We start from the raw sequence: 11,961 nt of genomic DNA on the forward strand, positions 1-11,961 counted from the left end.
CTGCTCAGGTCCCGGGCCATATGCTCTGCTCCTGCTGGGCAGCGCCCCCAGCCCTGCCCAACTCCCTCCCTCCCTCACCGTGGGGACCTCAATCCCTTCACCCCCCCAGATTTACCTGCGGAAAGCAGCAGGAGTTCCTCTCCATGGGCTGCCATATGTGTGTACATGCACGTGTATATGGTGCCCCCTGCCTGATCACCCTTCTCCTGCTGGCCGTAACCCCTTGCAGCCTGGAATTCTACCAGCATGCAAGAGGAAACCTGCCGTTACCTTTGTTTTTGTCCTTTAAAAAAGAAAGTCTGTGTTTTTCTCCTTATAAAGAGAAAATTTCCATTTTTCTCCTTAAAAAGAGAAAATCCACATTTTTCCGTAGTGAACAGAAAACCCAGATCCCTGGTCATAACACAGGGGGAAACAAAGTTATAGATAACTTGCAACATTAGTTCACCTTTTTGTTACATGCTAGTGAGTATGTACCCCATACTTGCATATAAATAGTGCACAGACATTGTACTTAAAATGGAAACTGGATATCTCTGATGATTGATAATCCAGATCCTCCAAATTTATTAATGACTAAAAGTCATTGCCATCTTTAAGGCTAACCTATGAGGTTTTGGATTTAATCTACTGTTAGTTCCTAATAGGCTCATGTCCAACTCCAAAATTCTGCCTTCACAAATAATATAGAATGAATGCTAATAGCCTCACAGAAGAAACGCTTAACTATGAAAAGGTCTTGAACTTGAACTAGCTTCTCACTGTATATAAGTGGTTCTTCCAAAATAGGGTCAAACCTTATGCTTGGGGCAAAATTTCTCTCCTTGATCTAGTTAAGGAGCACAGTCCAAAGTCCCCACTTGCCTTTGAATGCTGAAGCTTTCCTACCAACTTCACTCCGCTTTAATAATTGACAGTGTGGAAACATATGCTTCTGCAGCCATTCATCATTCCCTGTTTTGTGGAAGACAAATGCCTTTAATGTAGAGCCCAGTGCTATTTTTACTACAAAACCGTAAAAATAAATATATGCTTTGAAGTGTGCTACTTGCTTCAGTGAGGATAATTTGCATTAAGCAAGTATCAATTATGTATTTATCCAAATGGACAAAGTAGAAGACTCCTACCTATGCACTCTGAGTGCATTAGGCACTTAAGGGCATATCCTTAACTGACACAAAATGTTGCAGATCCTTGGAGTGCAGTGGAGCTATAACAGCTTGTACCAATTCAGGATCCGTTTTCTAGAGTTTTCAGATAGTCATCTCTTTTGGGGTTCAGTTTTCTAGTACCTATACAACAAAATCTCAAATGCAGTCTTATTTATGGTAGCTTATTGCAAGATAATGTTTTGCATGAAGACAGGGGCTTTGATTATCAGGAGTTTCATTAAGGCGTCTTTGTCATGATCAGACCACTGCCTTTTAAATCCCTGTTCAGATGGTAGGCAAGCTAAGCTGATCTCCTCCAGAGATGGGTGGAGCCAGTGCAATTCCCGAACTCCCTGGGGCGCATTCTCACTGGCCTTGACAGCTACTCTGTTGATGGCCTGGTCAATTTGTAAAATAGTACACTAACTCTGACCATAGACACGTGACGAAACTGCCTGCATTTGGCATAGCTTGGGGGACCATCATTTTGCTGCATAGTCAAAGATTGGAATTGTAGATGCTTGGTCTTGTCCAGTTTATAAGGATTTGTTTCAATTGCTATTACCCACTGGCACAGAGGACATCCTCAGGGGGATGTGGGCAACCATCTTGAACTGTACCTGTGCCTGTGCTGGCTTGTGAAAGCCAGCCAGGGGAGACTGGAGCCATTGCTGGTGGGGGTTGTCAGTGTCTCCCTTCAAGAAGACAGGATGTCAGACATTCTTAAATCTGTGATTGTCTGGCCTCTGCTCAAGAAACCATCACTTGATGCTGACTCCAAGTCAGCTGTTGATCCCTGTTCCCAACCTCCCCTTCTTGGGGAAGGTCATTGAACAGGTGGTTGCTCAACAGCTCCAGGGACATATGGATGCAACTGGATTCTTGGGCCCTTGTCAGTCTGTCTTTTGTCCTGGGTGTAGCACAAAGACTCATGGCTTTTGTCAATGATCTACACTTGGGGTCAACAGGGAAAACTATGCCCTGTTGATCTTGCTAGATCTTTCAGCAGCTTTTGATAGAGTTGCCCATGAGGTGCTTAGATAGTATTTACAAGACATGGTGATTATTTGGTTCTGCTCTTTCCTAGCAGGGAGGTCCCAGAGAGTGGCAGTTGGTGAGTGCTCATTGTCCTCCTGGGACCTTTCCTGTGAGGTCCCTCAGGGCTCCATTTTGTCACCTCTTCTGTTCAATGTGTATATGAGGCTACTGGGCATGATCATGCAGAGCTTTGGAGTAAAGGGCTATCAGTATGCTGATGACACCCAGCTCTACCTCTCCTTTTCATTCAACCTGGGCTTTGCTGTCTTTGACCTTTCCCATAACTGTTGGCAAGTGAACTAACTGAAGCTGAATCCAGACAAAGCAAAGGGGATGGTGGGCAGATCACTTGACCTGAGTGATCTGATGATAGGACCACTGATCATGGTGGTGTCCACACTCCCTTTGTCACTCAGGGTTTCAGCATTTGGTTGAAAGTGCCTCTTGCCTACTCCATCTGGTGCGTCCCTTTCTTTTAGTACAGGCTCAGTACAGGTCACCATCATCCATGCTTTCCAAACCACAAGGCTGACTAGTAAAATGCACTTTGTGTGGCTGCCCTTAGTGACCATCTGGAAACTGCAGTTGGTGCAGAGTGAAACAGCCAAATTTCTGACAGGGGTGGTTCACCAGGAACACATAACTCCAGTGCACTAGATTCTGCACTGGCTCCTAATAGCTTTCCTGGCACAATACAGAGTGCCAGTTTTGACCTGTATGACCCTAAACACTTTGGGCCTTATATACTTAAGGAACTATCTTTCCGCTTACGCTCCATCACAATCCATCATAGATCAGCCAAGAGCAACCTACGACTAATACCATCAGTGCCCCAAGTTCACGAGATGAAAACAGATGGGAAGCTGTTCTTGGTAATTGCTTCTAAGCCTTGAAACTCCTTCCTGCTTGAGGCCTGCTAGAGCCTGAGCCTGGACATCTAGAAATGTTGTAAAAGCCTGCTTTTTGGACAGGTATTTATCAAACCAGGCTGGATGGGATACTGTTTAAGGAGCTTTCATTTAAGATGCTATTCCATTTCCTTTTATATGCTGTTTCTGTCTCTTTCTATAAGATGCCATGAGCAGCAAACAAACTGATGCTTCTGTGCAGTAGACCTCAGATCTATATGACAGTATATGATAGCAAACTTGTACTCTTCAAAGTATACAATAGCTTCAAAAGAATAAAGTCTGAGACACATTAACAGACAACATAACATTTTCCTTATTGTGTCAAATAGTGAAAACATTCCAAAGAAAATCTCTTTGGATCTAAAATATGCTTAGGGGATTTAAGTTATTGCTGTTGTTATCATCATTTGGATAACTGTGACTAGCCTGTGCTGCAATCCAGGCTAGTTTGCACTTCTCTTGTGTATGATCTTTATACTTCTTAGAGGCTATTGATAAACCATTTAAAAATCCCTTTGATGTTCTTATGAAGGAAATATTTAAGGTTTCACAACAGAATTTAGGATGTTATCACCAGAGTATTTTTCTAATGATTACTTTATACTCTAGAAGGATATTAGAATTTTTAACAGATTTTCTCTGATTGTTTAATAGTTATTGTACAGTTCTCTTAAGATTGCTGATAGTGTAATATTGATTTGGGAACATCATTGGCCATTATTTAGAAGGTAAAAATTACCTCCAGTTTTGTTTTTTTGTGTGGCTATTGTTTGAAAAATGTTAAATTATTTTAGAAATCCCTTTGCAAAACTATTGTAAGATTTAAAAATGGGGACAGATCTTCAGTGGGGTTGACTTGTTCTAACTCTATAGATTTTAGTATTACTTGGGAATCCTTGGTTTTAATTAAATTGTTGCTGTTCATGACCAGTAGAGAAAAGATAGGGTTCTGTATATATTGACTGTTGGACCAGACCCTGGCTATGAAACATGTTTCTTTTTCTCTGATTGAAATTCATGCCCATGGAGTGACCCAACCAGCAAAATGGTTGCATCTTACTTAATACCATAAATTATAGCCTGAGGGTATGTCCATACTGGGTGCATCCATACATGCATTTGATCTGAGATCAGTTTACTTGTGAGCAAATTACTCACAAGTAAACACTCCCAAGCAGGCGTCTACACGTGCAGAGACATGGGAGAAGATCCGCTGCTCCTGGCAGCCAGCAAACTGCTCCCACTTCCTGCGGCCTTGCAATGGGCTCCTGCTGCCACCAGGGGGAGCTCAGGGCTCCAGGGGCTGGCAGGGAGCACTGGGACAGGAAACAGCTGTCCCCTGGCCAGAGCTGGCACATTGCTTCCTGCCCCCAGGGGACTGCCTGCTGCTGGGGTGGGGACAATGTCCTCCTGCTCCGGCAGCAAGGAGCTCCCAACCGCAGCTCCCTGATCAGGGCAGGGGACTTGGGAAGAGCTGCAGGGGAGGAGCAAGTCCCAGCCCCCTGCCCTGATCCACCAGTGGGGCAGCTAGCAGGAAGCCTCTTGCTGGGTGGGGATTTCCACTGGTGGATGGGACAGCCGCAGCTCTTTCCAAGCCCTGTGTCTCAATCATCCGATCAGGGTGCAGGGCTGGGACCCATCCCTGACCAGTTCTCAGCCCTTGCTCCTTGATTTATTGTGGGGTAGGGGCTGGAAAGCCTGTTCCCCACTGGGCTGTGCAAGTGTGAAGCTGGGTGGGGAACATGCTGGGGAGCTTGTTCCCTGCTCAGCTCTATAAGCACGGAGCTGGGATGGGGAACGAACTCGGGACCTGGATCTCCTACCCTAAATCCTGCAGCCGTGGAGCTGGTGCTGGGAGATAAGGATCCCAGCGCCCTGATCCCTGATCGCAATCTCAGATTGGGGGGCTTGGAGCTCCCTACTGCTGGGGCAGGGAGACATAGCCCCTGCCCGGGCTCCAGTGACAGAGCCCGCCCTGGCAGCAGGCATCTCCTGGGGGCTGTGAGCAATGTCCCACTCCCTGGTGGCTGGGTGACCCAGAGCAGATTCATTCCCAGTCATTTGTCTACACAAGCTCTACTGTGCAGTAACTATTCATGAGTAAATTCGCTCATGATTAGTGAGGTTACTGTGCAGTAAGTGTGTGCACGTGTAGAACCACATGCTTAGTGTGCAGTAAACAATGCTACTTCACAGTAAAGCATTTCGTATAGACGCACCCACTGTTTCCAAGGTGATGCCAAGACCATTGTCAAGAACAAGTGCCTTCTCCTCATGGCTTGCTGAAACATATGATTATGTAGACACTTTTTTGGTGAATGTCTAGAAAGGCTGTCAGGAACTTAATCTCAGGAGTGCTCCTGAGGTAGTGCTGGGTGCACCTGACAGCTGTGTTGGTGACCACAGGACATTTTTTACGCATGCAGAGTAGGAGCAAATGGCAAGGCTTATTTCTTGGCAGTGGTCTTGGAATCACTGCAGAGGTGGTTTATACATATCTTTAGGGGAAATTAAGTAGGACATAGGACCCTCATACAGGCTACCCAAAAGTACATATGGGTGTTTGTACTGATGTGTACATCCCGTGTGTAACAGTGTATGCATTCTTGTACAGTGAGCTGTTCTGTGGCATTATCTGATAGATATTTCCAGATATTGTTTTTTATTATTAATTTAAAGACATTAAGTTAGCATGGCATTAAGTTAAGCTAATGCTATGTGTGTCTATTTTAGACTATATAAAACAATGGCATTCTGCACTTGCTGTCCTTCATACTGGATTCACAAATTAAATTTTTACTACTCCAGGCGGAGGGTTCCAGACTCCAGAGAGAACTACGAGGATATTTAGCTGCTATCAAAGGTAAGAGTTCAAAGTCTTATTTTGTTAGCATTTGTTTTTTAAAAACCTGTTCAGACAAATAGGCTATTATTAATTACACTATGACAAATTGGAATGCAGTCTTTTGGCTTTCTTCATGGACAAGAATCACCGTTGTTCTCCCCATATATCATTTCTGATTTGGAAGCCAGCATCAGCACTGTGGTCTAATCCCAGATTTTCAGAATGTGACCCCTCTTTTTGTAGCATGCAGCCTTACATGCACAAGTTTTTATTCATTATTCTTTGTGCAGACAATTGATTTGTTTCACCTGGACAAACTCACATCTGTGCAGATAGATCAAGCACAAATGAGATTTGCCTGGGTAGCTTCCATTATTCATTTTCAGAGAGGGGCCACCAGTGAACACGCTGACATCTGTTACCACTCCAGTTGTTCTCTGCAGCCGCAGTGCCTCCAGATAGTGCTGCTTTGGCAGTGGGAGCCATTCTTCCCAGGTTTTTAGCCTTTTTGCCTTGAGATGTATCACACCTTTCCAATAATCAGGTTAACTGTACTTCCTTCTGCAGAAGCAGAAAAAAAAGTTTCTTTTTTCATATTAAATCAAGGATTGAAGTTATTTTCTATACTCTTTGTGGAAGCTCAGTGCACATTGGCCAGACATCCAGAAGGAGGTAAATTGCTGTTTAAATCCTTGTGAATATATAACTACATCCAAACTATTGAACACAGTACTTTTTCAAGAAAAGTTTTTTTATTTTGCTGTTTGCCTCTTTAGACAAATTTTAGAAGGTGTTTGAGCTCAGGTAATAGGGGAGGGAGCAGTAAAGAGACAGGGGAAAAGCTGCTAAAGAGATGGTAATAGCTTTGTAATTCTTCACCTGGCTTCTTTTTCAGGTAGCTCTAACATAAACCAGCTGACAGTCTTCTGGCTGCAGTAATTGCAGGTCATAATACAATTTCAAAGGCTTTCAGTAGGCTCAAGAATTCTTGTTGATGGGAATCAAAACCGTAATCAAAACTGTCTGAAATTGTTATTAACCATTTACAACTTGTATAGTCTTGCAAGGAACTGTACAAAGAAAGTCAGACAGGAGCCAGGGCATCCCTTGCGTTATGGATTAGGACGTGTTATTTTATGTTTATAATGGATTACAGCTTCCCTTATTATTTTGACATCTGATTGGGACCAGCTTTGCATCCTCACTATTAAGACCCCTAGTACCACCAGCTGTGCGCTCAGTGAGATTTAATATGCTGTAGTTGCTAGTTGGCCAGATGGTCTTTTTTTCAATAATGGTGACTTTTTTCATGCTGCTCTGAGTTCTTGGATGGTGAAAACAATCGTCCTTTTCCTTTTTAATATTTTGTACATTAAACTTGGTTCTGTACATCAAGCTTACTTTTAACTTTACATAAAAGCCCTTGATCATTTAGTCTAACCCCGTGCCAGAGTCAGGATCAAAAGCCTGTATCCAAATCATTCTATATCAATCTACTGTCTAACCTAGTAGTGAAATTACACAGTCAACCTGAGACAACCACAAGGCACAACATCCTAATCTGCCACTGGTAGAGTAGGGGGATGACAACAGCCAATGTCCTGCTGCTGTAACAATTGTAAAAATATACAGAAAAGATTCCAGGAAGAGGGCCCCACCCCCCACTATGGGGACTCCAAAACCCTCACCATCCATACCAATCTGACCATGGGATAAAATTTCTTTGTGACCCCAAATGTGATTGACCTCACCTTGAGCGGAGGTGCAAAACCCTCTAGCCAGGAACCTCTGAGTTTAAGTTCCAGCAGGAGCATTTGCACACCTTAGTCAAAATCCCCAGCCTTGGCTGTAGCTAACACCCAGTGCTTCTGAGAAAGGATTAAAAAAATCCTGACACATGTAGCACTGGGAGAGTGAAGGGTGTGGGGGGGATTCCCTCCCAGCCCCATGCAGCAATAACAAAGCCAGTCATTTTGAATATCTTATAAGGTAGCTTGTCATCTACATGTAAAAATCTTTTGAACTCATCATGTGCTGAATAAAATATGAGTAACCATGTCACAAAAGGAACGTGATCATAACATGCATCAACAGGTGTCATTGTTGGCAAATGTATTTAGGAAATACCACTGAAGAAAAAGGGATGGGGGGCCCGATTCAAGCACAGCACGTACCATTATACGAAAACAAAATATACTTTGCACTCCAAGAAAACCAGAGCAAAAGAGTACCAGGTGAAGATGCCATGCAGAGGACAGTGTTCTCATATCTGTAAAGTGAAATATTTTGGTAAATATGTTGAGATTATGCAAATATTATACATATTATTTAACAAAAACAATCACATCCTATTGCTTCCCTTTAAACGAGATTGTGTCCTGATTCTCTATGGCCCTGCAAGAAAATCAAGGGTAGTCATTCTGTCTTCCCTTGTATGGTCATGTAGGACTTCAATGAAGCTTGGTTTGCATGGGTATGGAGAAAAAAAGATCTGCTTAAATCAGCTGAGCATGAGGTGAATTTAGATCCATGAATACTCTTTGCTCATTCCTCCCCTGTCGCTCACCTCCAGCAGGCAGCAGAGCTGATGCATATGAAGAGAGAATTTACATTGTCTTGTAAAAAGGCTGTAGAAAATGCCTATTTTTTAAACCCCTATTTCAACAAGTAAGTACTAGTAAGTGCATTGTGTGAAATTCACTTTTTTGCAGAGGGCCCACACAAGTTCTTGTGCCCTAGATACATTCTTTCTAAAATCTATTAAAAGCGACTAAAGTGAGATTTGAAGTGCAATGTAGGGCTGCTGGCCCTAGGGTTGAGCTTTATCCCATATAAGTATCTAAGATAGTTATATATAAAGTATGAAGATAACAGTTAATAGATTGTTGGCTCTTATAGGTAGAGCCTGTTTGCATTTTGTGTCTTGTATAGTGCTGAGCCTGTTGTTAGGATTTAAAAAATAACAACAACAGCAGTACTAATAAACTATATTCTGTCTTCTAAGATATGGTCTTACAAAGAGAAAACTTCCTTACTGTTAATATGTTGCAGAGTCCAAGGAATAATTAATACACTTAGTCACTTTCTAGCAGGAATTATGTTCTCCCTTCTACACCACATCTCCCTGCTGACTGTATTTGTATATTGTCTAGCACAGCAGAACCTGATTCATAACTAGGACTCTTAGGTGCAACAGAATTAAAAATAATAATCAGTCATGTATTTAGATGATTGGACTGTCACAATGTAAGAAGCAGCATCACTAGTGTTGATGAGGAGTAGAATTTTGATATTCAAAACCCAAAATGCAGAAAAAGGCACTAAGATTCTTTTGCATAATTGTGGATACCTTTTGATGAGATGATTCATATCCTCATTAGACTATATACAGTCTGTCCATTTTCAAAGATACCAGAAAAGCAGTGAAGTATCAAGATTCTCAGGAAGTGGCCAAACTTGAACAGATAGTTAACTCTAATTAAAATAATTTTCCCCCTTGTTTGGCAGGCAGCTGACATGGCATGAACTCTAGTAATGGATTTAATTAGGATAACAGAAATTCTAGAAGTTTGAGGTGGAAAAGCCCTAGCAGAGCATAGTCAAATGTACCATTTTTGCCACTTTTTAATACATTCATTTTAATATACAAGGAAGGTACGTTTGTATTTAATATAGTACATTTCTCTAAGAGATGAGTGAGCCTTCTTAAGTCTCTTCTTTCTTGACTGTCTAGATACAGTTCTTTAGTGACTATTGATGAGATTGAAGTGATGATGTTAAATAGATGTAGAATATTTCTAGATCTCTGTTTAAACAATATTAATACTAATAGTGTGTGTGTGGAGAGGGGGGTAAAGGAATCAATAAAATTACCATAACACTCTCCCCTAGTTCCATTATCTGATGACTGGGTCTTTTCTTCAGAAGCTAGAGAGTGACTACTGAATTTTTTGTTATGCCACTAATCATTAAAGAACTCAGTCTCCCTCATTATATTAAGAAGTTTGCTTACACTCATGTGGGGGTGCTGGTAAAAAAGGGGATACAAGGCCAAACGAGGACTGACCAGCACTTAGTTGAGTTGGTACTATCATCAAGATCTTTTTGAATTCCAAATCTTGTCAACCTTCCTCATTTTGGGTCATCTGCAAATGTCAGCCTGCATTTAAGTCTTTGATAAAAATATTAAAAATAAAGTAGACCTAGAATGGGCCCCTTTGGACATGGGCAGCTCTAGGATTTAGAAAAAGGTGGTGCAGACAGTGCAGTGCTTCATCACATATAACACAACACTAAATTTTTCTTCAGTTAAAAATAAAGTAGAAACTTTACTGATATTCTAGAGGCCTAGAGCTGTACTACTGAGTTCAAGATCAAAACAAAAACAAATATAACTTTTTTGGAATGGTCCTTCCTATATCATATATTATGTATAAATCATAACAAACTAGGCAAAAAAACCCAAAATATGTAGACCTGTAGTTATTCGAATTAAATCTACATCTCTTTCAGATTCATAAAGCAAAATCTAGTCATCTTGAGCATCTTATCAATGTATCCAGTGCTTCACTGAGCATTATTTCTACACCTGAGTTAATATGTCTAGCTAAAGTTAAAAGTCTGCTGGACTGATATAGGAGCTACATTACCAGGAGTAGCTGAAAGACAGCATAATTGCAGAAAAAAGGATACTTAATTAGTGGAACCATTAAAGACCATTAAAAAGAAGAGAGGATCATTAACACCTGTAGAATGGAAAGTTTAGAACAGAGGTGAGCAAAATATGGCCTGCGGGCTGGATCTGGCCTGCCAGGTGATTTCATCCAGCCCATGGGCAGGTGCCTATCAATTCACTGTTATCAGGTCTGGCCCCAGGCTGCCCCTGCTGTGCATGCATGGGACTGAGTCCTGCTTATTCCTGCAGGGTAATGCATGCTGCACTCCTATCCCTGCCTGCAGGATGGCCCTGACCCTGGCCCCACAGGTAGGGCTGCGGTGGTGGGCAGGGGAAGTGGAAGAGGCAAGGAGAGTGGTGGCGGTGGCAGGTGGGTGGAGGGAAGGGGAGGAGGCCAGGGGGACAGCAGGCGGGCGGGTAGGAAGGTGGGCAAGTGACAGGGAAAGGGCTGGCAGTGGTGGTGGTCAGGGATAGGGGAAGTGGTGGAGGCGGCAACAGCAGTGGTGGTGAGCAGGCAGGTAGACGGGCAGTGGCAGTGGGCAGGTGTGAAGCAGCAGTTGGCTGGGAGCATGGGGCCTATGCTGGTGCCCTGGGATGGAGCCAGTGGGGACCCATGGCAGGGTGGCAGGAGCACAGAGCCTGGGCTGGTGGGAGTGCAGGATCCGCCTGGCTCCATCGCCCAGGGCTCGCATGCAGTTCCCAAGTTATGCATGTGGGGGGAGCCCTGTACAATGGAGCTGGGGGCCTGGCCTTGCTCACTGCTATGTGCAGGTCATGGGGAATGGCGCGGAGCTCTGTACTATGGAGCTGGGCCAGCTCTCCCTGCTGCCCCAGCCGAGCCCCATGATCTATATTGCCGGCTTCATTGCATGGGACTCCCCTGGGCAGCGTGGGGCTCAGGCATGTGGACCCCACACAATGGAGCCAGTAGCCTGGCCATGTGCAGTACTGGGGCTTGTCAGGAACATGTGCTGCCAGCAGGCTCCATCTGCTGTTGCTGCTGGTAGCAGGGGCTGTGCGCAGTGGGTATGATTTGTTTGCAGGTGGGGTGGGGCCACCCCCCCACACACATGCACCCATACCCCCATGCACACCCCACACGCACCCCCAGCACCCCACATGCACCCTCCCCTTCCACATACCACATAACCCATCCACACACCCACAGCCTCCCACAAACCCCACACCCACTCACTCACACCCTCCCACAAACCCCACACTTACATCCAAACCCACATCCACCCCCACACCCCACATCCAAACTCACAAACATACACCCACATCCCCCACAAACCCCATACCCACCCACACCCCCCACAATATACAAGAGTAAGACTTCCG

General features: G+C 43.8%; 1 protein-coding gene across 1 annotated transcript in view; it reads left to right on the forward strand.

Annotated features, from left to right (window-relative positions):
• Positions 1–11,961, forward strand: part of AMPH (amphiphysin) — a gene marked incomplete at its 3' end in the record, with an annotated part of 180,530 nt that overhangs the window by 94,862 nt on the left and 73,707 nt on the right. Inside the window, exon 4 of the mRNA XM_025200043.1 lies at positions 5,909–5,963. Within this exon, the coding sequence (XP_025055828.1) occupies positions 5,909–5,963 (55 nt within the window). The remainder of the gene's footprint in view (positions 1–5,908; positions 5,964–11,961) is intronic.

The sequence above is a fragment of the Alligator sinensis genome, unplaced genomic scaffold (assembly GCF_000455745.1).
Source record: "Alligator sinensis unplaced genomic scaffold, ASM45574v1 scaffold254_1, whole genome shotgun sequence".
NCBI lineage: Eukaryota > Metazoa > Chordata > Crocodylia > Alligatoridae > Alligator > Alligator sinensis.